Genomic DNA, 26,459 nt, shown 5'->3' with positions numbered 1-26,459 from the left:
AGCTGCTGCTGCTGCTGAACGCCACGCGGAGAGGGATGCCGCTGAGCGAGAACGGGAGCGCCAACGACAGCATGAGCTAAACATGGCAAAAGTGCAACAGGCCAGCCGGAGTTCACCGCCCAGCCTCCCTGCTGAAGGAGCTGCACCACCCGTAAGTGCAAAATTTAAATTTGCTAATATTGAAAAAGACCCAGACATTGACTTGTTTTTGCGGTCTTTTGAAAAAGCATGCCGTCAGTATCGTCTGTCCCAAGACCAGTGGGCCAGACATCTGACACCTTTGCTGCGCTACAAAGCGCTTGATGCCTTCGCAGAATTGCCTGCGGAGAAGGATAATGATTATGCTGCTATAAAAGACGCTATCATTACTAAGTACCAGCTGACGCCAGAAGCCTATCGGAAAAAGTTCAGGGCCTGGCAGAAAAAGTCTTCTGATTCGTACCGAGATGTGGCCAGCAGCTTGCTCACCACACTACGCCAGTGGACTCTAGGCCTCACCAAAGGGTCTTATGGCGTCCTGGAGGACTTGATAGTCCTCGAACAATTTCTGAACATTTGCCCTGCTGATGTACGACAGTTTGTGTTAGAACGCAGGCCGGCTTCAGCCACTGTCGCTGCCTACCTTGCTGAGACTTTTGCAACTACCCGGGTGGCTGATACCCGCAGAACTGTCCCATCCAGCTGGAGAGGAGGTCATCCCAATACCTCGGCAGACTCTCCTGCCCCTGTGAGCCGTCAGCCACAGAGGCCACCCAGCACAGCTGCTGCACCCAGGTCTGCAGCCCCTGGAGAGGTCACCTGTCACTACTGCCACAAGACGGGACACATGAAGTTCACCTGTCCGGAGCGGAGGCAGACCACCCCAGCCCCTGGACCACCCACACCTCGCCCGCGGCAGACACCCCCCGCCAGTGTACCCCAGCCAGGAGCCGCATCCAACCTGATGTTTGCCAAGGGGGCAGGGAACTCCCCCATCACAAGCAATCACCAGCTGGGTACGGTGAATGACCAGCTTGTCACTGGTTTCCGTGACACCGGAGTAGATGTCACTCTGGTGCGTGCACACCTTGTCCCCGCAGAGGCCATCATTCCTGACCAGTACCTCACCCTCACTGGAGTGGGGGGCACTCTTTCTCACATTCCCCAAGCCCGGGTGTCCATCGACTGGGGGGTGGGGGTCCACGAGAAGGTTGTTGGGATCCTGGATCAACTGCCGGTCCCTGTTTTGCTGGGGACCGACTTGGGCACGCTGGTGTCGTACTATGAACCTGCACCAAGCCCTGTGGAATGCCAGGACGGAGACGGACTCTCTGCCCACACCCAGGTACTTTGCACCCAGGGGCAAGAACAGGGGGGAGGTGGGTTGAACGTGCCCAGTTCACGGGTACCTGTGTTTGATGTACAAACTGTCTGTGATGAAAATGTTCCTGTTACTGTTATTAATGCTTGTGACAATGATGTAGGTAATGCCAATAGGTGCCATTCTGAAGGGATACCTGTGCTAGCGGTAACACACAGCCATACTGCTCAGGCCCTGAGCTCAGAACAGGTAGAGGAGGTTCCGGCCTCCTCCCCCTCCTCTGACCACAGGGATGGTACCCTTCAGCCACTAACCTCATACGCCACGGGCCAGCTGGCTGAGAGTGAGAGTGCTGCATTTGTGCAAGCACTCCAGACTGACCCTAACCTCGAGGACCTCAGAAAACAGGCTTCTGAGCCCCTCACAGACGAGGCTACGTTCAAGGTATACTGGGAAGGTGGGAAGTTGTACAGTGAGCCTGTACACCCCACCGAAGGTGAAATGGGGATGGGTACCAAGTTGCTTGTGGTACCTAGTGCCTTCCGGGGGCATGTGCTGAAGTCCGCACATGACATTCCCCTGGCCGGGCACTTGGGGATCCACAGGACCCTTGATCGTATCCGGGGACATTTCTACTGGCCTCAAATGCGGATAGATGTGACGAACTACTGCCGCTCATGTACCATTTGCCAAAAGGTAAAAAGGGCTGGGAATCCCCGCAAAGCTCCCTTGTGTCCACTGCCAATCATAGGTGAGCCCTTTCACAGAGTGGCAGTCGACATAATTGGACCGTTGCCCACTCCCAGCAGCAGTGGCAAAAGGTACATCCTGACGGTGGTGGATTACTCCACCCGCTATCCTGAGGCCATGGCACTTTCCTCCCTGAGAGCGGACAAGGTAGCCGACGCGCTACTTAACATTTTCTCCCGAGTCGGGTTCCCTGCGGAGATGCTCTCCGATCAGGGAACCCAGTTTATGTCCGGACTCATGGAGGCCCTGTGCAAAAAGATACAGATGACGCACATTGTCTCCAGTCCCTACCACCCGCAGACCAATGGACTGTGTGAAAGGTTCAACGGGTCGCTGAAGCAAATGCTGACCACGTTTGTTGAGTCGCAAGGTGGGGACTGAGAACGATACCTGCCTCATCTGTTGTTTGCATACCGGGAGGTGCCGCAGGAATCTACCGGGTTCTCCCCGTTCGAGCTCCTGTATGGTAGGAATGTCCGAGGACCCCTACAATTGATGCGGGAGACGTGGGAGGGCAAGGGGGACCCCACAGATGTCTCTGTAGTTGATTATGTCCTCAAGTTCAGGGACAAGATGGAGTCCCTCACAGAAATGGTAACGGAAAACATGGCCCAGGCTCAGGCCAAACAAAAACTCTGGTATGACCGCACTGCTGGAGAGAGGTCATTTGAAGTAGGTGACAAAGTGTATGCCCTTCTTCCAGTGAGGCAGAACAAGCTGCAAGCGGCCTGGGAGGGACCCTACACTATAGTGCAACGGTTAAACCCTCTGACATACCTGGTGAACATGGGAGGCAGGAAACAGAAAAGCTTTCATGTCAACATGCTGAAGGCCCACCATGACAGGACCAAGTATGTGCTGCCAGTGTGCAGTCGGTTAGAGCAAGGAGAGGCAGACCCCCTGTTAGACCTGCTGGCTGACATACGAGATGTGGACAGCGACCTAAGCGTCAATCCACAACTCTCCTCGTCCCAGCAAGAGCAGTTGCAGGAGGTGCTGGGTCCGTACCAGCACACCTTCTCCTGTGCCCCGGGGCGGACCAGTCTGGCAGTGCATAGGGTAGATACGGGCACCCATCCCCCCATCAGGCAATCCGCTTACCGCGTCTCCCCAGAGGTGCAAGCGGACATGCAGAAAGAGGTGAGGGAGATGCTGGAGCTAGGGGTGGTTCAAAAGTCCTGTAGTGCCTGGGCAGCCCCTGTTGTCCTGGTCCCCAAGAAGGACCAGACAACTCGGTTCTGCGTGGACTACAGGAAGTTGAACGCCATCACCACTACAGACGCCTACCCCATGCCTCGCATCGATGAGTTGTTGGATACGCTGGCGTCCGCCAGGTACCTATCAATCATGGATCTGAGCCGGGGGTACTAGCAGATACCACTTGCACCTGACGCGAGGCAGAAGTCGGCCTTCATCACCCCTTTTGGCCTCTTCGAGTTCACGATGATGCCCTTTGGGATGAAGAACGCTCCTGCCACGTTTCAGCGGGCCGTAAACGACCTGCTGGAGGGACTGCAAGGGTTCGCTGTAGCGTACTTGGATGACATTGCGGTGTTCAGCCCCACCTGGGAGGAACACCTCAAACACCTGTCCCAGGTACTAGAGAGGCTGGCCGCAGCCAATCTGACAGTTAAGCCGAGTAAGTGTCAGATTGGTATGACCGAGGTGCAGTACTTAGGTCACCGGGTGGGGGGTAACACCCTGAAACCTGACACGGGAAAGGTTGACGCCATCCTGGCATGGCCTCGGCCTATCACGAAAAAGCAGGTCCAGGCGTTCCTGGGGACCGCCGGCTACTATAGGAAATTTGTTCCAGCATATAGTACCTTAGCGAAACCCCTGACCGATGCCACTAGCAAGAAACACCCCAAGGTTGTTAGCTGGACCCCCGCTTGCGAGAACGCCTTCCAAGCCTTGAAGCAGGCACTCGCAAGCGCCCCGGTGCTTCAAGCCCCAGACTTCAGTCGTCGGTTTGTTGTGCAAACCGATGCCTCTGACTACGGTCTCGGCGCAGTCCTCAGCCAGGTGGATGGAAAAGGAGATAAACACCCTATCCTCTACCTGAGCCGGAAGCTCCTGCCCCGAGAGGTAGCCTACTCCACAACTGAAAAGGAGTGCCTAGCGATCGTGTGGGCCCTACAGAAACTACAATCGTATCTGTACGGCCGCTCCTTCACGATCATTACCGACCATAATCCCCTGAGTTGGCTGAACCGCACTGCTGGGACCAATGGCAAGCTCTTACGTTGGAGCCTGTCATTACAGCAGTATGACTTCACGATTCAACACAAGGCAGGCAGCCGACACCAGAACGCCGACGGGCTATCCCGTTGCAACGGGGAACTAGATCAGATATCCACAGGTTAGCGGCAACGACACACATCTTGCTGATGCATGTCTATCTGCCTTCTCCCCAGGGAGGGCTGTCACGGACGGTTGCGGGGCCGCAGGCGCGTCCTGTAACCGCCCGTGAAGAAAAAGCGATCGCACTCGATTCCCTGCATCGATTGCGCTTCAAATCGATACAATCTGGGTTGAGTGTGTAGGGGCAGCTGAAGTCCTTTTTTTAGCAGAGAGAGAGAGCACCATCCTAAAGGCTGGATGGCTCTTTTGATATGCTAATGAGCCTGAGCCTAATCTGCCCCGGAGAGTCCCTGGCTTCAAGCTGTGCTGATGGCCCATCCATCAGGTATAAGGTGACACCTAGCTGATCTCATGTAGATGTTAATTAACCAAAAGGGTGATCAGGATGCCTAGGTGCAGCCAGGCAGGCTACAAATCTCCGGGAGGTCGTGACACCTTGCTCACTGGTAAAGATCAAAGGGAAGTCAGCTGTTAGCAGCTAGAACACATCCTGAATAAACCTGAGTCTCATAGCATAATCCGTAACTTCCCAGATCTGTCATATTTCTGGGGTTCCTGGGATGGCAGCTTCGCCAAACGTGGGGGAAGTGTAGCATGAGCCCCGGTGCTGGTTCTAAGGAAGTTTCAGAACATTCTGAGGTAAGGACTGTCAGTTAGGCAGTTTGAAAATGCCCTGATGATACCACAGGGGTCCCACCCCTCATGTCTGGTATCAGGGCGCTGGGTAAATCAAGACAGACCTGAAAATGTTAATAAATCTGCCCTGACCTGTACGGTTCTGTGAGATAGAGCCCATATATGGTTAAGGCATGATTTCTGGCCCCCAGGACAAGGGGAGGGCTCATCTCATCTTCTAAGGGGGTGTATGGCTCCCCGCCCTCACTCCCTCCTACTGAATCAGGGGCATAAGAATGGCAGAGGAGCCAAACTCAGTGTCCTCCACCCTGAAAACATCTTGAACTCATCAGATGCCAGCTTGAGGATATGCTGGCATCCACCTGGTCTGAACTCTGATTGAAACTCAGAACTCTGTTTTCCCACAAAAAGGACATCTTTCCAGGAACTAAGTATTTTTCTCCCTTCTTTTATTTTTTATACCGGCTATTACTGTCTTAATAATTGTGATTTTAATAATTGTCTGTATATATTAATTATTTATATTGCGTGAATAAACGACTTTCTCCAAGTCATTCACTGTCCGCTACCCTGCTTATCAGCACACACAGAACTGATCCCGGGTCTCTGAAGATACGCTACTGTTTGTTTGTTGTTGGCTAGACAGAATATCGTGTGTTTAACCGTTTTATTCGCAGGATTAGTCAGTCAGTTAGTGGGCTCCACGGTCCCATGATAACCGCGGTGGTGGCAGTTTACTCTGAGCCAGTGGGTGAAGTTGTAATTACCCGTGTCTCACAGGCTCCCTTCGGAGTTGTCTGCGGCTAATTCTTAACGGTTCCCGCGCATTGACTGCGACCAGAGTTCGCACGATCTGTGCGCTGGCACCGTTTAGAAGGCTAAGTGCGGTCAGCCACTAGGGCTCCTGTGACAACCTCTTTATGAGGGGGGGGGGGGGGGTTAGCATTTTCTTCTTTTTCAAAAGCATTCTCTGGCAAGAAGTTTTATGATGTTGTTTGAAAGCCAGTCTCTTCCTGTGCCCATCTAGGGAATGCTTTTGAAAATGAAGGGATCTCCTTCGGGAGGAGATATAGAAGTCCAAAATCTTTTAGATCTGTCACATTTCTGCTGCCTACTGTATGTGACCGGAACCTAGGGAATAATTTATAGAGCTTTTTACACTGGGACAAACTTTCAACTAATACAAGTGCATTTTAACTTTTACAAATGTTCACAATATTGGTGCTTTAGTTTAACAGGTTTTTATTAAGAGAACTCTATACATGACAAGTGAAACACCCCTCGCAGGGGAGATAATGATAGAGACATTCTAAAGAGAGCACATAAAGAGTCTCTAGTTTTGTAGATCAAATCCGTGCAATAACAAATAGTGCAATCAGAATATAATATAGAACATAGGAAGGGAAAGAGATAAAAATCAAAACAAAGAACAATCTGTGGCTGGATCAAGCGCATAGAAGCTGACAATATTGGTGCTTTAATGCAAACAAGATATTTATTTGCCAGGGATCCTTATAGAGCAGTATTGCAGCTGTACAACAATCCCTGCCAAAAGCATTGGAACTTGCTCTGGGGTTTCTTATTGGTCAGTGCACTGACCAATCAGGCAGGAAATTCACTGCTTATGCTGGTGATATATGCAAATTAGCAATACCAATGGGTAGATCGATCACCTGTCGTTTAACCACGTTTAGAAATAATTTTCTCAAAGACTACAAGTTTTGGGGGAAAATTTTCCCCTGCTTGTTTCCAATATTCTCCTTAACATGCCTAGCAAGTTTGGTGATTATAGCATGTATGGGGACTTTGCTATTACTGCTTAAGTCTGCCCCATTAATTTCAATGCAATTCGACAAAATTTCACTGATATTTTTGCGAGACTGCCAGCGGTGGTGTTGTTTATCCCTAGTATGTAATACTGCTATTTAGGCTTTTGCCTAAAAATGTTTTTGTTGTTTTTTTTCAACAGTATGCCAGAAACCTTTAATTATTTTTAGGTCTATAGGTTACATGATTTAAAAAAGAAAAAAATAGAACATGAATATACAGTCACCGTATTAGCTGATCAATGAATTGTAATAGAACAAGATTAGAATCGGGATAGGTAAATATTTCATAAGTGCTAATACAATAAGGTCACTTATCATTGGAGCCTGCCTCAGACCCAGACACACCTGGTGTGCCACCTCTTTCTTCTACATTGGTTTGTCCTGGTGCGTTTGAGCAATCCGGTCGAGGCTTGGCACCAGCCCTATTCCCAAGTTCTGTACCTGAGGTGCGGACTCCATGGAAATTCATTTAGACGCAGTTGTAGGTTTGTCTGCTTTTGGTGCAGTTCCTTGTTTTGAGCAGCAGGTGGTGGAATTTATGGATCAAGCTGCACGGCTGCAGAGGATCTCCCACAGCTTCTGCTCACCTCTGCTTTTGCGCAGCAGTGTTAATAAATGTCCCCCAATGTATTCTGAAGATTTGAAATATTATGTGTCTTAGAAAAAAAAAATGGAATGTTGTAACACTACTACATTTTTTTTAATGAACGTTATTGGAAAGTACAATATGTTTTTTTTTCTGTTACAAACTTTTTTTTTTTTTTTTTACAAAATTCCTGTTTTTCTGTTGTTTCTAATGTTAACTTTGAGCATATCTATGTTTCTCTTATGTTTGTAGAGGGAAAGATTAGAATGATTGCTTTGGGCAGCCAATCTTGCACGTCTGTACTCAGGGTAAAGGTACCCACTAATGATCCAGTTTTACCTTCAGATGGTCGGATTGGATCAGATACTGTTGATGGTACCAAACAACAAATGATTGGATCTGCAATTGGATTATCAATCCGTTTTACAAATTAATTCTATTTAAAATGATTGGATTGGTTACATTTATTCCATTTATGATCCCGATCAATGATTTTTGATCCTTTCCTTCTGATCACAATTATCAAATTGGAAGGTTGATCGTTCAATAAAATTGGATTGTTAGTGGGCACCTTAAGAATGTATTTCAGATTGAACCGTGCTATTACTGTGCAGTCCAGTAGCCAGGGATTGATCACTACTTGCTGTATATGCAACTGAATGAAGTCACTCACATGGAGGGTCAGTAGAAGACAGAAATCAAAAATGTGTGCTTACTGCATGATGGAGAACTGTTGCTTGTAAAATCTGGAGGATGGCTGCTGCTCCCGCAGATGTTACTACACTGGTTATGGTGCATTCAAGCGCAGCTCCCCACAGTGACCCGTTATGACAAGCGAGTGACAAAGAGCCATGTTTATTGCACCATCTTGGAATCATTAGCATCTCTTTGTTGACATCATGGTGCAAACAGATAAAATACACACGAATTTACTGACTTGCTGTGCCAGTGCTGACATCACAGGTAGGAATGGCAGCTCCCATGTGCTGACATCTCAGGCAGGCAGCAGAAAACCATCATGGTGCAGACGTAATTGTGGAAAATACCATGATAAATGTATATATTGCCTCAACCCATACCATCACATTTGTGTTAGTAGTACTGTATGTGCTTTGTACAGGTTGCTGTAAACGTGTAGAGAAATTACTCCACCAGTATGGCTTTGTGATGTAATACTGTCTGTTCTTTCTTGCAGGTATAAATGACCAAGGATTGTACAGGGTTGTGGGGGTGAGTTCAAAGGTCCAGAGACTTCTGAGTGTGTTAATGGGTATGCCACCGTTTTAATCATTTTACTGATTACTAGTTTAGTGCATTATAGTTGTTCATTGTTAATTTATGTATATATATATATATATATATATATATATATATATATATATATATATATACACACACGTTATAGTGGCACAATAGTGCTGTGAATGTAAGCTGTAAACTTCTCTTTATATGTTTAGAGCATTGATGGAAACACAGCTTCCTTAATCTCATCACCCCCTGAGCTGAATGCCTCTGATTCTGCAAATCGGTCATAAGGACAAATTCATATTCACTAAAATCACTATGGGCATACAGCAGACAGCAATTTTACCTGTATTTTCTAAAGTGACATATCATGCGTTGCACAAATAACACAACTCATACCTAGGTAATGCATGCATTGCTGTATGATGCGTTTATGCTATGAAACGTGCGTTACACTAGCAATGTGCACAATTACTAGTAAAGCAAGTTGCACAACCCACACCACATCAGATGTGTAAATACTGGTAAATATGCTGTGCTCTATGTGCACACAGTAATTTTACCAACATGTAGGGAATATGCCCTATTGCGTTATATCGGACTTTCAGAATGTTCCCTCTGCATTACAGCTGGCCCACGTCTTGTGAGCCTGGCAGCCTTCATCACTGCAGATCTTGTGAGGGCCAACTGTAAAGCTGAGTGGTATACCAGGGCTGTGGAGTCGGTCCAAAAATCCACCAACTCCGACTCCTCAGTTTAGGATTCCTCGACTCCGACTCCTCTAATTTTACAATTTTGTTGATTAACAGTATGGAACATGAAATTCGTCTCTTAACTGCCAACGCTTAGGAATTTTACGAGACAACTGAAGTGAGAAGGATATGTAGACTACTATATTTATTCCCTTTAGACTAAAACTAGTCCTTGGTAGGACTACTTGCAAAAGGTACAGACCGGAACAAAGAACATCTATCAGGCCCTAGTCAATGTAACTGTGGGTACATGTAAGAGTGATGTGCAGGAACTCTGCAGGGGAATGAGGAGATTCTTCCTCTATTATGCATTCTTCATGCACAATCTGAACAAGGTTTATGGGTGACAGACAACACCTCTCTGTTCAATGTGCACAACATTCTCAGTGGATTCCCTGCAGCTCTGTGGGGAGTGCATATGTAGAGTATAGTACTACTGTGTACCAAAGTAAACCTGAGACAGATGAAATTAAAGTTTTATACATACCTGGGACTTCCTCCAGCCCCCTTCAGGCTAATCAGTCCCTCGCTGTCCTCCTTCGCCACCTGGATCTTCTGCTATGAGTCCAGGTACTTGAGCCAGTCTGGTGTAGTGCGCATGCACACACCCTGCCGCCGGGGGCGTACTACACCTGCGCAGCACTATTGCGCAGGTGCAGAATGCTCCTGGCTGTGGAAGCGGCACATAGCCAGACTGCTCTGACTGGCTGAATTACGGGGATTCATAAGCAGAAGATCCAGGTGGTGGAGGTGGACAGCGAGGGACTGATTAGCCTGAAGGGGGCTGGAGGAAGCCCCAGGTATGTATAACACTCTTCTTTTCATCCGTCTCAGGTACCCTTTAATTTTTAGTCACCAAACCAAATTTTAACATATCAAATTATTGTATTTCATGAGCAAAGAGAGTGCATACATTTGCATAAACCAGCATCAATGCAGAATGATTTCCATCTCATTGACCATCTCTATTAGTGACACGGCTACACATCAGGCTTTATTCTTACGGAATAGATGTGATTTAGTATATATAAGAGATTCCTGTGTACACATCATATATACTGTACAGTGACAATCAGATATGTATATCTGACTTTAAAAATACGGGGACTGCTTTATTGAAGCAGCACAAGTAATTAATTTTGATTGGTTTATTTCATTTTTGTGGACTGAGCACAGCTATTACTGTATAAATACATTATTTTTAATGACTATTATCTGAGAAATAGAACATTTTATCATATTTTCTATTTTAATTACAGTTACAAATTCATTAGGAGTCGGACCATTTTTTCCCGACTCAGACTCTGACTCCAGGCACCCAAAATTGCTCCGTCTCCACGACTCCAACTCAGACTCCGACTCCACAGCCCTGGGTACAACACCTGGGCAAAACCCTGGTTTTATCACAGAGAATCGGAGGGAGGCAGACAGTTTTATAAATGGCAACAACGAGTTCAATAGCACATGCTTGCTTGGTAAGCACACATTGGCTATCATTCATAAAGCATTTCCGCATGCGGAAATGCTTAAAACAGTTGACTTTACCGCACATGTAGCAAAATCTGCATTCATAAAGGCTTCTTCCGCATCAAAAGCTGACATTACCGAGCACAGTGATAAATCACCGCCTTGTGCGGTGATTATTATAAAAAATGTAGCAAAATGTTAATTCATAAAGCTCACCGCAAGCGGTGTGAGGTCGGGAGGTACCGCTCCCTCTGATGTGACGATAACCATGTAAGTGAATGGAGACACACAGACCTCCCAGGCAGCTGCAGCAGAGCGGAACACGGAGAAATGTATCAACTCGGCTGCTTCCGTGTCTCCGCAAGCCTACCGCCTGCCTACTACCAGCTTAGTTTGGGGAATCTCCGCACTGCTATGGCAACTGGATACATTTTTATGAATCAGCAGCCAGAAGTCTAAAACACCGGCAGCTGTGTTTGCCCGCACTGATTCTCCTTACCGACAGCTCCTTTATGAATGATAGCCAATATGCGCTTACGATTTTAAGTCATTTCCAAACTGGCAGGCAAACCTTAACTATCATTTCCTTAAGAAAATCGCCATGTTTTCCAGAGACTTTGACTGAAATTACTATCAAAATATCTTCATAATATCTACAGTGTATATATAAAATCTACACACCCATGGTAAAATTCCAGGTTTTTGTTATGTAAATAAGACTGGAATGCAACAATGCCTCTGATGGATGGACACAGGGCTGTGGAGTTGGATTTGAGTCGAAGCAATTTTTGGGTACGGAGTTGGAGTCAGTGGTTTCATAAACTGAGGAGTCCGATGATTTTTGGACCTACTCCATAGCCATGCAAGGGCTGAGGAGGAGGAGCCGGAGCAATGTTGGGTACCTTGAGTTGTAGTTTGAGTCGGAGTCAGTGGTTTCATAAACTGAGAAGTCTGAGTTGGAGTCAGATTATTTTTGTACTGACTCCACAACCCTCGATGGACTGGCGTCCTGATACATTTGGTGCTACTACTGCAGCACACATTCAGCAAAATTCAATGCGCAATAACTTTGTGTTAAGATGAAAATTGCAGTGCACAAGTGGAACCAGATCATGGACTTTCTGTAAGAAAGTGCTGGATCTTGTGAAATGCACATTGAAAAATGCTAATCAGTGGAAACTGTCATTTGAAGCCTTGTAACTTTGTAAAGCGACATATAATTTCATAATAATTTCACCTAATTTCCACTTATATTTCTTAGCGCCATTATGTTTTGACAATGAAAAGAAGATTGCGTTGCTTTTTAGTAGCTGATATAAAAGCAGCCACAGTCTTTAAATAGCTGTGCTTGTGGAAAACTTTGTACTATAAGACAGGTCTGCAATGGTAATCTACAGTTATATGAATTGTATTGTGATTGTATTGTTGGATCTACTATTTGCACAACAAAATATTCTTGTAACATTGGTGGTAGGATCTTGGCCTTGCTTGCGGCTTAGGGATAGTTGTTAAGCTCAGGATCCTTTTTCTGATCGACAAGGAAATCAGATCAGACCTGTCGGAAATAATCTATTTGCCCCATCTATTTGATTGGAAATTGTATGGTGTGTACCAGGTATTATGCTTTTAAGTTGGCCGATATATGGTATCCTGATTCAAAACTTCTTGCTGATAAAGTATCCTTGATCTAGCCAGGTTGAATAGCACTGTGTTTAATAGGCCAACATGCTTGCATTAATGCACTGCCAGGTCTATGCTGCATGTATACATTTGTGGGCCATCCAAGTATAGCCTGTATAATGAAGGAAGGGAATACTTGCACGAGCATCAGATTAGTTGGCTAACAAAATTCTCACTGGTTAATTGCTATTTTCCCAGGTTATCTTGAGTGCAGGTGACAGTGAGATACCAGATATCAGTCTTTTGGCCGAAATGATTGTTCAAGATTCATTGAGATGACATAAATATGTTTTCTAACAAAGTCTACAGTTTTAGACAACATAACATCCAAACAGCTGCTTGAATGTCAAGCTAGAGCTCTGTACCTTTATTTGTAGACATTTGCATGAACTGAGAAATACCTTGAGTATCTTGACTAATGAACACCTAAACATTTATTGTCCCATCTGCAGGCTGAGATGACAAAGCAGGTAGTTCATAATTCGGTTAATAAAATACAACAGTGTCGTAGCTCTCATTCTTCTGATGTTTATAATGAGCGAGAATAATTATTTAGAGACTGATGCATTTATGAGTTAACAAATGTCCAGTGACTTCCTTGTTGAGATTTTAGTGGCTAAAATATTTATATAAACAACCCCCCCCCCCCCCCCCCCCCCTTTCTTCCTCCTTTTTTTTTTTTTTTATTACTTTTTTTTTTCTAAAATAGGTCTCTATATGCCTCCCATTTTTTATTTCTTCTTTTTACCTGGTCTGGGTGTCTTTGCCTAACATTTAGGTGCTGTGCAGTGCCAGCGAGAAGTTTTTTTTTTTTCTTCATGCAAACAGAAAGCTTCCTACAGATAAGATAAGGAAGCTATGACCAGTAAAGGAGCGTACACACTCCGTATTTTTACAAGCGACGTGTCCGTCAGACCCTCCCGCATTCTGCCGACAGTAACACATGCGTACAAGCCAGTGGCGTAGCTAAGGAGCTGTGGGCCCCGATGCAAGTTTTACAATGGGGCCCACCATGCACTCTATACATAGCAATTGAAACGGCGCACTAAAAGCTGCCAATGGCAACTACAATGTCAGAGGTGCAAGAAGGGGATGGGGAATAGTTTGTTAATGATTACCACTATTCAAAGTATATATATAAATGATTATTATGAGCACAGGACCAATATAGAGCTAATACTGTAGTTGAGGGAGGGCCATTCGGGGCCCCTCTGGCCCAAGGGCCCCGATGCGGTCGCTACCGCTGCACCCCCTATTGCTACGCCCCTGGTACAAGCTGTCTGCACACTGATAAGACTGTTTTTGACTGATCCGAAGAAAAAAGAAATTGAATCCCCTAATCCCCTCTAACTCTTTGAAGAGTTTACACAGTGATGTAAGCCTGTTGTTTAGGTCATGTTTGCTGTGGGAGGGATAGTAAAGGGGCCCATACACCTAACGATTTTTCCCGCCAATATACAGCGGGTCGGGAGTGCATGCCGGCTGGATCAGGAAATGTATGCAGGCGCGGCAGCAGCAGCTTCACAGATTGTGATCGGTTTCATGCTGAAAGCGATTCACAATCTGTTTGCAGTAAAGGCAGCCATACGATCCCTTTCTGATCAGATTCGATCAGAGAGGGATCTATCTGTTGGTCGATCTGATGGCAAATCGACCAGTGTATGGCCACCTTAAGGGAATAGTAAGAGTAAGCTATAGAAGTAGGGAGGGAGGGAGAATTAACATTGGGTTGAGAAAAAAAGGCAGAGGTGATGTCACTTTTGGCATCACAGAGTAACAGTAGTGTTGGAAACCAGCAGAAATATTATCTTTTTTTCTATGTCACATATTGGACGCTAAAACCAGGATAGGTAGGCTAAATGAGTAATGAGTAATTTCTCATTGCATGACTTTTATTTTATTTTTTCAGTTAATATGGAGTTTCAACCCACTTTGAATGTCTACTGTACCTGTTACACTCTGGCTTGGCTGTTTATACATACTTTACATTTTCTGTGATTTGAACTTTGGCAGCGATGTCGGAGTGTCCTCTAGGTTTATCACTGTGCCATCAAAGAGCTTGATGCACATAAATCTAGTATGTCCTAGACTGTGCATTGTCAGAGCCGGCCTGACTTTGAGGTATTCATTGGTATTCTGAGAAGCTCGTTTGAAGCAGGCTGTGCTCCAGGTCCATGCATGCTCCATCTGTGCTGATAACACAGTGTTCTTTGGCACGGGAGACTGCAGGAAGCCAGAAAGTGAATTCATTTCATTACCCTGGACATTATGAGAATGACAAATTGTTTGTATATCATATGCTGCCTGCAATCAATTCAGTGCTGCAGCTAAGAATTCCTGTGCGATTGTTTGAAACGTATTGACCTGCAAGGATTTCACACTTACATTAGACCTTGAGTTTTTCTAATATCAAAATCATTTTCAAACATGTATGTTACTTGGGTATGTTGTAGTCAGCTGTTTATATAGCCTTAAGCGACACATAAAAATGACTTGCACATTAGGGGGGGGGAGACTTTCCCCACCACTCTCCCTACTGGCCGCACTACCTAAACTGGGGGGTCCCTGTCACTACCTGAACTTGGGGGTCTCTGTCACTACCTGAACTGGTGGGCTCCTGTCACTACCTGAACTGGGGGGTCCCTGTCACTACCTGAACTGGTGGGCTTCTGTCACTACCTGAACTGGTGGGCTCCTGTCACTACTTGAACTGGGGGGTCCCTGTCACTACCTGAACTGGTGGGCTCCTGTCACTACCTGAACTGGTGGGCTCCTGTCACTACTTGAACTGGGGGGTCCCGGTCACTACCTGAACTGGTGGGCTCCTGTCACTACCTGAACTGGTGGGCTCCTGTCACTACCTGAACTGGGGGGTCCCTGTCACTACCTGAACTGGGGGGTCCCTGTCACTACCTGAACTGGGGGGTCCCTGTCACTACCTGAACTGGGGGGTCCCTGTCACTACCTGAACTGGGGGGTCCCTGTCACTACCTGAACTGGGGGGTCCCTGTCACTACCTGAACTGGGGGGTCCCTGTCACTACCTGAACTGGGGGGTCCCTGTCACTACCTGAACTGGGGGGTCCCTGTCACTACCTGAACTGGGGGGTCCCTGTCACTACCTGAATTGGTGGGCTCCTGTCACTACCTGAACTGGTGGGCTCCTGTCACTACCTGAACTGGTGGGCTCCTGTCACTACCTACTGGTGGGCTCCTGTCACTACTTGAACTGGGGGGTCCCTGTCACTACCTGAACTGGTGGGCTCCTGTCACTACCTACTCTTGGGCTCCTGTCACTACTTGAACTGGTGGGCTCCTGTCACTACCTGAACTGGTGGGCTCCTGTCACTACTTGAACTGGGGGGTCCCTGTCACTACCTGAACTGGTGGGCTCCTGTCACTAACTGAACTGGTGGGCTCCTTTCACTACCTGAACTTGTGGGCTCCTGTCACTACCTGAACTTGTGGGCTCCTGTCACTACCTAAACTGGTGGGTTCCTGTCACTACCTGAATTGGTGGGCTCCCGTCACTACCTGAATTGGTGGGCTCCCGTCACTACCTGAACTGGTGGGCTGCTGTCACTACCTGAACTGGGGGGTCCCTGTCACTACCTGAACTGGGGGGTCCCTGGAGTTCCCTTTCACCAACTGAACTGGGGTGGGGGGGCTCCTGTCACTACCTGAACTGGGGGGCCTGTCGCTACCTAAACTGGAGGGCACCTGGCGCTACCTAAACTGGAGGGCACCTGGCGCTACCTAAACTGGAGGGCTCCTGGCGCTACCTAAACTGGAGGGCACCTGGCGCTACCTAAACTGGAGGGCACCTGGCTCTACCTAAACTGGAGGGCACCTGGCGCTACCTAAACTGGAGGGCACCTGGCGCTACCTAAACTGGAGGGCACCTGGCGCTACCTAAACTGGAGGGCACCTGGCGCTACCTAAACTGGAGGGCACCTGGCGCTACCTAAACTGGAGGGCACCTGGCGCTACCTAAACTGGAGGGCACCTGGCGCTACCTAAACTGGAGGGCACCTGGCGCTACCTAAACTGGAGGGCACCTGGCGCTACCTAAACTATCCAGGCCAGCCAGCCCAGCATCACCGCCAGCCAGGCCAGCCCAGCCCAGCATCACCGCCAGCCAGGCCACAGCATCACTGCCAGGCCTTTCGGCACACACATAATCCCCAAGCTAGCCAAAAACAGTATTGCCAAGCCAGCCAAGCACAGCAGCCAGTAGAGGAGAATTCAGAAGCCAGGTGAAAGGTGTCTACCATATTAAGGGGGCATTCTGCCTATTTATGTGAAATGCTGTATATTTATGTGCCTCATGACTGCTGAATTTGTCTTGTTGAGGGCCTCATGGTTACTGAATTTGTCTTGTTGGGGGCCTCATAATTTGTTGGGGGCCTCAAGATTGCTGAATTTGTCTTGTTGGGGGGCCTCATGATTGATGAAATTTGTCTTCATGGGGGTCACATCATTGCTAACTGCAAGACTATGGAAAAAGCTGAATCCTCATCATATGAGACAATAGCATTAAACCTACTTTTTCTGTGTTTGAGACAGCACACTCAGGGGAACAGTATAGCACAGGGCTGCCCAATAGGTCGATCGCGATCTACCGGTAGATCGCGACCGCTTTCTTGGTAGATCGCGGCCTCTCGGCCGCGTCTCGTAAAATTTGTTGCGGCCAGCAGCTCGTGTTTAGCTCCTGGCCAATAAGGATGCATGCGAGGAGAGAGGGAGGAGAGAGGCGGCGCGGCCGCTACGTCATGGCTGGGGGCGGCGACGGGCAGCCGTGCGTGCTTGTAACGTACCCGGCGCCGCCCCCAGCCATGACGTAGCAGCCGCGCCGCCTCTCTCTTCGCCGCCGCTTCTCCCCTGCATCCCATTGGCCTGCCAGAGTCTCTCCTCGCCGCCTCTTCTCCTCTGACTGCCTGCAGGTACATATACCTGGCTAGCCTACACTGGGGGCCCATACACCCGTCTAACTACACTGAGGGCCCATACACCCGGCTAACTACACTGAGGGCCCATACACCCGGCTAACTACACTGAGGGCCCATACACCCGGCTAACTACACTGAGGGCCCATACACCCGGCTAACTACACTGAGGGCCCATACACCCGGCTAACTACACTGAGGGCCCATACACCCGGCTAACTACACTGAGGGCCCATACACCCGGCTAACTACACTGAGGGCCCATACACCCGGCTAACTACACTGAGGGCCCATACACCCGGCTAACTGCACTGAGGGCCCATACACCCGGCTAACTGCACTGAGGGCCCATACACCCGGCTAACTGCACTGAGGGCCCATACACCCGGCTAACTGCACTGAGGGCCCATACACCCGGCTAACTGCACTGAGGGCCCATACACCCGGCTAACTACACTGAGGGCCCATACACCCGGCTAACTACACTGGGGGCCCATACACCTGGCTAACCTACACTGGGGGCCCATATACCTGGCTAACCTACACTGGGGGCCCATATACCTGGCTAACCTACACTGGGGGCCCATATACCTGGCTAGCCTACACTGGGGGCCCATATACCTGGCTAACCTACACTGAGGGCCCATATACCTGGCTAACCTACAATGGGGGCCCATATACCTGGCTAACCTACACTGGGGGCCCATATACCTGGCTAACCTACACTGAGGGCCCATATGCCTGGCTAACCTACACGGAGGGCCCATATACCTGGCTAACCTATACTGAGGGCACGTAACCTATGCTGCAGGCACATATACCTGGCTAACCTACGCGGGGGGGGGGCGTGCCTAGACGTTGGTAGATCTCCTGGCCTCGGCAAATTTTAAAGTAGCTCGCGAGCCGAAAAAGTGTGGGCACCCCTGGTATAGCAGTAGATTGGGTGAATTCAGAATAATCTCACCTCTAGAAGTTGCTGAACCTGCACAGGAGTAGCCAGCCTGTAGGCTTTTATCCCTCTAGCCAGGGATCAGGCACAAAGGCAGCTGGATTCCTCCTTCACTCGGATGGTTGTTGGCAGGCAGCAAGCGGCAATAGCAGCATAGGGGGCGATATTATGGCTGGGAACGCGAAGAATCACTCGCGTTCCCATGCCTGTCGGCCGGTGACGGCCAAACCGGAAGTGTTCGCCGGCGGGTGCAGAAGCATCGGAGCGGGGTTGCGTGGGCACCGATCAGCTGCAGGGGGCTGAGGGAAGCCCCAGGTGAGTAAATCTCTTTTTTTTTTTGATCGACTTAAGGATCACTTTAAGGTTTATTAAAATATATTGCACCGCGTTTCAGGAGACCAAGTCCTCCTTTTCATCAGGCAAAGACACAGAATCCAGCTGCCTTTGTGCCTGATCCCTGGCTAGACGGATAAAAGTCTACACGCTGGCTACTCCTGTACAAGTTCGCCAGCAATTTCTAGAGGTGAGATTATTCTGAATTCACCCAATCTACTGCTGTACTGTTCCCCTGAGTGCGCTCTGTCTCTTATTGTCTCAAACACAGATACTTTTGCCACCGAAGTTGGATACCAAGAGCAGCACCTTTATCCTTCCCCTCTTCCACCCTGCCACGCTGATCGCTACTTCTGTTTGCCGGAAGTAAACCGCCTGCTTCTTTTCCAAACCTACTTTTTCAGCTTTTTAAAACAGAAAATTAAACTGGGAGGTTCTAAAAAAATGAATACATTTTTCAGGAGTAGGATGGATGAAATGGTTTATCTTCACAGTTTATTTTCAACTTGGATTTTCCAAAATGTTCATGTATGAGTTAAAACGTTTGTATTTTAGTTTAAATTGCTGTTGGCACTTTGCGATAGATAAGTGACTTTTGGGTTGCAGTTTGGGCACTCGACCTTCAAAAAGGTTCAACATCACTGTCCTAATCTAATGTCCCACCATTGCTAAGTTCATGCAAACTTGTCTCCACTCGCGACCACACCCACATTCTGGTCCATGACCACACCCATTTTTCGGCACTGACGTAGCCCCATTTTTCGGCACGCTACGCACACAAAATACCCCAAATTTCGGCGCGGCGTGCTACTTCTTCCTCCTCCCCCTTTTTGCCCCCCTTGGAAAATTTTCTGCAGATGCCCATGGCAAAGTATATCAGGTTTTAGCCTGTGTGAGCATGGCTATGGCTGCTGCCTGGATTGCATCAATCTCCCACAAATTCAGGTGCAAGTAGGGAAGGCACAGCCAGCGTCTGTTAAAGAAGATTGCTGACTTTAGCACAGACAGTCTGTTGTGAAGTAAGTAGCATGTGTCTGAGCTCCTAGCCAGGTATTTTACTAGTGGTTTATTTGTCATTCACCAATCAATGAGTTTATAGGTGAATAGTAGAAAGGTAGTAAAAAAAAAAACAAAAAAAAAACCCGGTCAATGCAACAACGCTTTAACCTTTTGCCGACCGCGTCACGCCGATGGGCGTGGCCGCGGCGGCAGCCCCAGGACCGCCTAACGAGAATTGGCGTAAAGTCCTGGGGCTCTGTTTTGCAGGAGATCGCGCACGCATCTCCTGCTTGGTGGGCAGAGCTGAGCTGAGCTCCGCCTTCAGTCTCCGAGCGGCCATCGCTGCTCGAAAGACTGTTACACGGCGAAGCCGCCGTGTGTTTACTTGTACAGCGCTGCCATCAGCAGCATTGCTGTACTGGGTACAGCCGTGTGACACGGCTGTCCCCCTGGGGGACAAGAGAGTGATCAGCTCTCATAGGCAGAAGCCTATGACAGCCGATCGCCGTGATTGGCCGGCTGGGGGGAGGGAGGGGATTTAGTTAAAAAGAAGGAAAAAAAAAAGTAATATAAAAAAAAACAAATATTTATTTAAAAAAATTAAACACAGGGGGGACGATCAGACCCCACCAACAGAGAGCTCTGTTGGTGGGGAGAAAAGGGAGGGGGGATCACTTGTGTGCAGAGTTGTATGGCCCTGCAGCTTGGGCTTAAAGCTGCAGTGGCCAATTAAACAGAAAATAGCCTGGTCACTTGGGGGGTTTGACACCATGGTCCTCAAGAGGTTAAGAAAGGTTCGATCAACCTGCAGAGATTGATTGAGTGGGCTGCTGCTTTTCATTCTGTTTCTGTTATTCCAATTTGCTAAATATTTTGTTCCGATTGATCATTCATTTAACCTTGATACTAAAATGGGTTCATACCATTTACTAAATCTCTTGGCTTTCATTGATGTGTTTCTGACATAAGCATCTGTTGTCAATAACAAGCTCAGGCAGCACCACACCCTTGCCATCATGCACTGTATCTACAAATCTGCATTGATGCGGATGTAAGACCAGCACACGACTATCCTCACCATGTAATATTCAGTGTTTTAGCAGTTTCCAGGAAAAAAGATTCATATCAATACCAATACTCATTTATAACAGATTAGCGTGGATTCAGAGGAGTATATAAAAAGACTCTGTAACAAAATTGTCATCCTTTTTTCTACTATCCTACAAGTTCCTAAACCTATTCTAATGTGCTGTGGCTTACTGCAGCACTTTCTACTCTCACCATCTCTAATAAATCAACTTATCTCTCTCCTGTCGGATCTGTCGCCCTGTGTCTGGAAGGCTGCCAACTCTTCGGTGTTGTTGATCTGTTATGCACCCCCCCCCTCCAGGCCCCCTCTATGCACACTCCTGTGTGTGTTATTTACATTAGGCTGCCTCTCTGCTCTCTTATCAGTGAGAGAAGAGACCTGCTTTTACAAGTTACCTCTGTTAGGCTGTGAAAGGAGCTGGCTGGGCTGTCACATACATTACTGAGGAATTACAGACGCCGGGCACAGCTGTCTGCAGAAAGAAACAATCTGTCTGTCACTCTTCAGGGGGAAGAAGATAAACACACAAATGATCTCTTGAGATTCAAAAGGAAGGCTGTATACAGCCTGCTTGTGTATGGATGCATTTTCTATGTGTGGACATACTGTACATCAACCTACTTCCGGTTTAGGTGGCCATTTTGTTTATAAACACACTTTTTTAAACAGTTTTTGACTACTTTTAATGCGGCGGGGAGCGGAGATGTCCCCTAATGCACTGGTATGTTTGCTTTTGTGCGATTTTAACAATACAGATTCTCTTTAAGAAGGCATTGCTCTTCCTCTTTGTGAATACTACCTTCCTCTTTGTTGAGCCTCCACCATTAACATTTTTTGATTCAGTGTCCCAGAACAAGTATGCAGATCAGATATCCTGGCTCCACTGGTTGCATGCTGGTTCCAGGTGTGTATCTCAGAGGTTTAAGAAGTTCAGGAAGATAGCAAGACAACTTGCATTTTAGGATTAATTAGCATAACATGTGGACATCTGTACAATCCTGATCACTGTGACAAATGAGACCACTCTCTGCTTTCTGTATCCTAATCCTGCTCTCAGATTTATTTCCCTGCAGTACAGCAGCGCATACTGAGTTCCTGTTTTTCAGTCAAGATGTGGAAGCATTATGAGAGCTCTCTAGTCAGTAAGGGATTAGTGTTTATGTATTATCAGCTGGCAGAGAACTGGCAATGCAGATAAGGAGTATGAATGAGGATTAGTATTGCACTACATATAAACAAAGCTGTTTAGTACTTTTTCAGTGTCTTTGTAGGATTCAAATGACCAATCAGTAGTTTTACAGAAAGTTGGAAAAATAGTCAACCTTTAAAGAGGAACTTTATCTAAGAATTGAACTTCATCCCAATCAGTAGCTCATACCCCCTTTCCCATGAGAAATGTTTACCTTTTCTCAAAAAGATCATCAAGGGCATTTGTATGGCTGATATTGCGGTAACACCCCTCCCACAGTGTGACGCCATGACCTTGGTCTTGACAGTTTTTTCTTTTTATGAACCTCTTTGCATTGTGGGAAATAATATATATCTTTTTTTCCAACTGCCAAACTAACAGAATCTCTATCTGTGCATAGAACTCTCAGTAACAAACATTCTGGACAGATCACCTGGCAGAACTAAAGATGTCACCACCAGTGACAAATTTCAGAATTTAAATCTGAGAGGAAAGATTTTACAATGGGCAAACATTGACTCAATAATCTATGAATTAATATTGTAAAAAAATAAGCAATCTTATTCATGTATGTTATTTTCACTACAGTTCCTCTTTAATGGGAATCTGTCACAAAGCAGAAAATAAAAAGTAACACTTAAGAGATTTAATGAGGTTATATTAGTTACGACAGTTCTTCAGATCTTTCATGCAATCTGAGTTGGAGAGAAGGACTGTTTTACTTGAGGCTAATCAAACCAGCATCTTTCCTTATTCGAAGGTCCCTTGAAAGTATAAGAAAAGTATTCTTTACAAACTATCTTGTCCTTTAAAGGAATACTGTAGGGGGTCGGGGAAAATGAGTTGAACTTACCCGGGGCTTCTAACAGTCCCCCGCAGACGTCCTGTGCCCGCGCAGCCACTCACCGATGCTCCGGCCCCGCCTCCGGTTCACTTCTGGAATTTCAGACTTTAAAGTCTGAAAACCATTGCGCCTGTGTTGCTGTGTCTTTGCTCCCACTGACGTCACAAGGAATGTACTATGCAGGCACAGACCATACTGGGCCTGTGCAGTAAGCTCCTGGTGACGTCAGCGGGAGTCGGGACACGGCAACGCAGGCGCAGTGGTTTTCAGACTTTAAAGTCTGAAATTCCAGAAGTGAACCGGAGACTGGGCCGGAGCATCGGTGAGTGGCTGCGCGGGCACAGGATATCTGCGGGGGACAATTAGAAGCCCCAGGTAAGTTCAACTAATTTCCCTCGACACCCCTACAGTATTCCTTTAAATGGCAAGCTGTACAATCGTTTTCAGAAATGCAGGAATGAGATGTAATATTGTTGGAGCAGGTGTAGAGCTGTGTAAGGATAAGTCTTTCTCTAAGTGTCACAGGTCTAAAACTACCTAAAATGGTGTTGACTATGGTGTTAATACGGAACAGGATTATGTGTGGCCCTCTCTTGGGAACACGGACTTGCATTTATAATGTCATATGCTGACAGGTCATAAATAATACACAAGAATGACAGGAAGACGGTGTTTTAGTGAACACTTCTCACACTTCTTACTGTCTATGTGGCAGGCACTTACTGTATATTGTGGCAGATAAATAATTGATCAAGTTTCCCCACTGTAGAAAGTGCCATAGCACAGCTGTGCTGAGTGAGGACAGTGACATGGCTTTATTTGTCTGGAATTTGGTATTTTTGTGCAGGCTAACAATGTTACCAATCTTTTAAGGTACGCGTACACTATGCCATGTTTTGATCAAAATGTTCATACAATTACTAGGACTGAGTGTAATCTTTTTTTTTTTTTTTTTTCTCAAAATCTAAATAACATGCAAAACTCAGGAAAGGCTGTTATTTTTATTACGTTGGCAGGAACGGAAGGAAACTGCCACATAGCTTCACACTGCAGAAGATTACTGGCTTATCTTTAGCTAAAATGTATTTATAGGGTGTCTATACTAAAAGGGCATGAAGCAGGATAGATGAGAATGAATATATACATACATACATACATACATATACAGTGCTCAGCATAAATGAGTTCACCCCACTACATTTGTCAGAAATCCTTTAGTTTCCTTTCACTAGCAACATTTTCTATGAAATACTGTACTACAAAGTGCTCCTACATTAGGCTATTGATTGCAAACAAGATTTGTTAATTTACACACACAAAAGTGATTTTCCTAACAAATTAATTCAAGCCCATGTTGCAAAAATAAGTACACCCCAATTATAGTCTTAGGAGAAAAGCCACACTTAAGACTTCAAAATTCTAATTACCAGGCATTCAACCACAGGTGTGAGTCTAATGATTCATTTAAGAGGTGTCCAGCAGACAGGTGACTATAAAAGGGCTTTCCATTTAATGCTGTCAGCAATGGCTCCACATGGAAGAGAAATGGCAAACATTTTGAGAAAGGAAATCCATTACTTTGCACAATAAAGGTGAGGGCTACAAGACGATCAGCAAAGCTTTACATATCAGTCAACATACTGTAGCAAAATTGATCCAAAAATTTAAGAAAGATGGAAGTGCAACCATCTTACAGAGACGTCCACGGAAGTTAACATCTCGACAGGAGTGTCTTATTCTGATGAAAAGGGTTGAAGAAAATCGCCATGCAAGTTCACTGCAGTTAGCAAAAGCAGTAGAAAGCCAAACTGGAGTGACCTTTTCCCGTGACCCCTTATGGCGCACACTGCAGAGGAATGGTATGCATAGGTATCGTCCATGAAGGAAGCCTCTCCTAAAGCCCATGCACAAAAAAATGCCTAGAATTCGCTTGGGCCCATGCTGAAAAAGATAGACTACTGGGAGTCTATACTCTGGAGTGATGAGACAAATATCACTGTTTTTGTAACTAATGGTTTCAAAACTGTATGACATTGTAAAGGTGAGGATTTCAAAGAAAAATGCATGGTGCCTACAGTAAAACATGATGGTGGCAGGGTCCTTATGTGGGGCTGCATTTCATTGATTGATTTCATTGAGGGAGCTGAATTTCATTGATTGTATCATGAACTCAGCAATGTACTGCTCTATACTGAAGGAGAAGATGCTGCCATCACTCTATGCACTTAGTCGTTGTGCACGTTTCCAACACAATGATCCAAAACACATCTAAAGATACTGTTGCATTCTGAAGAAGAACAGGGTGAAGTTGATTGAATGGCCAAGTATGCCTCCTTATCTGAACCCAATCGAACACCTGTGGGGAATTCTGAAGGGACAAGTTGAGCATCACTCTCCATCCAGCATCCAGGCTCTAAAAGAGGTTATTCTTGAAGAATGGAAAAAGATAGATGTTGCAATACGTTGCCAACTTGTTCATTCCATGCCTAGAAGACTTGGTGCTGTCCTTAAAAATCATGGAGGTCATTCAAAATACTAGATGTAGTAGTTTTTATTGTGGGGTGTATTCATTTTTGCTTCAACCAATTTGAGAAAAACTTAAGATTTTGTGATCTAAGATATATTATTAACCTTAATTTCATGTTATGGAGTTAAACAAGGGTTCAATAAAACTCAGCCTTGTGAACATTTGGACATTTTTCTGTGCTTATGTTCTGTCTCTAATTAAGTCTCTGCCCCGGAATGAGAATGCAGATCAGATGCTTTGACTCTGCTCTGGCTCAATTGACTCCATGCTCGTTGCAGGTATGTGTCTCAGAAACAACTAAAGCCTCAGCGCCCTTTCACCCCGGGCCGTTGCTGTACCCACCGCCTGTTACTGGTGAAGCGATGCGGTGCGGCGGAAGCAACGCATCGCTGGTTTACAGAGTGAAACCAGCCTGAAGCTTCGTATGACACCCAGGACACTGGTGTTGTTTATAAGGGAATGAAGATGGCAGCCTCTGTATTCCTCTCACTTCAGGTTTCCTTTAAACACTTAAGATTCAAGGATTCAAGGACGTGTGCATTCATTTAACTGTGAATGAGTGCTGCTAATAGCACCACTCATTCATGAAACCAAGAAAAAAAAAAAAAAAAAAAGATTAAATTGACAGCGTCTCCATTAAATAATAAAGTGTTTCTCTTCCCTCCCCAAGTAAAATATTAACTCCTACCTAACTAATTAACCCCTTGTGTCACCTATACTTAGCCCTAATACTAGCGGACACGTGTAATGGCTGCCGCCACTAGCGATCGCACGCCATCGATAGGGCGACCTCTCCGGGACCCAACATTGTACATATGCATCGATGTGCTGTTGCCTAACAATGTATCCGTACAGCACTGGGGTCCCCAAACTGTGTGCCATAGCAATCGGGTCCAATCGCTACACGCGCAAACTGGCGATAATGGTACGCAACATTCCCAACTGGTGATTAAATATGGCATGTAGGGTATCAA

General features: G+C 46.5%; 1 protein-coding gene across 2 annotated transcripts in view; it reads left to right on the top strand.

Annotated features, from left to right (window-relative positions):
* The window catches only part of ARHGAP10 (Rho GTPase activating protein 10), a 371,566-nt gene that overhangs the window by 205,567 nt on the left and 139,540 nt on the right, over positions 1-26,459 (top strand). For both annotated transcript variants that reach the window (XM_068279239.1, XM_068279247.1), the window contains exon 14: positions 8,661-8,735. In XM_068279239.1, the coding sequence (XP_068135340.1) occupies positions 8,661-8,735 (75 nt within the window). The remainder of the gene's footprint in view (positions 1-8,660; positions 8,736-26,459) is intronic.

This window comes from Hyperolius riggenbachi, chromosome 1, assembly GCF_040937935.1.
Source record: "Hyperolius riggenbachi isolate aHypRig1 chromosome 1, aHypRig1.pri, whole genome shotgun sequence".
NCBI lineage: Eukaryota > Metazoa > Chordata > Amphibia > Anura > Hyperoliidae > Hyperolius > Hyperolius riggenbachi.
The sequence above is the reverse complement of the archived record's forward strand: the minus strand, read 5'-3'. Positions and strand labels throughout refer to the sequence as shown.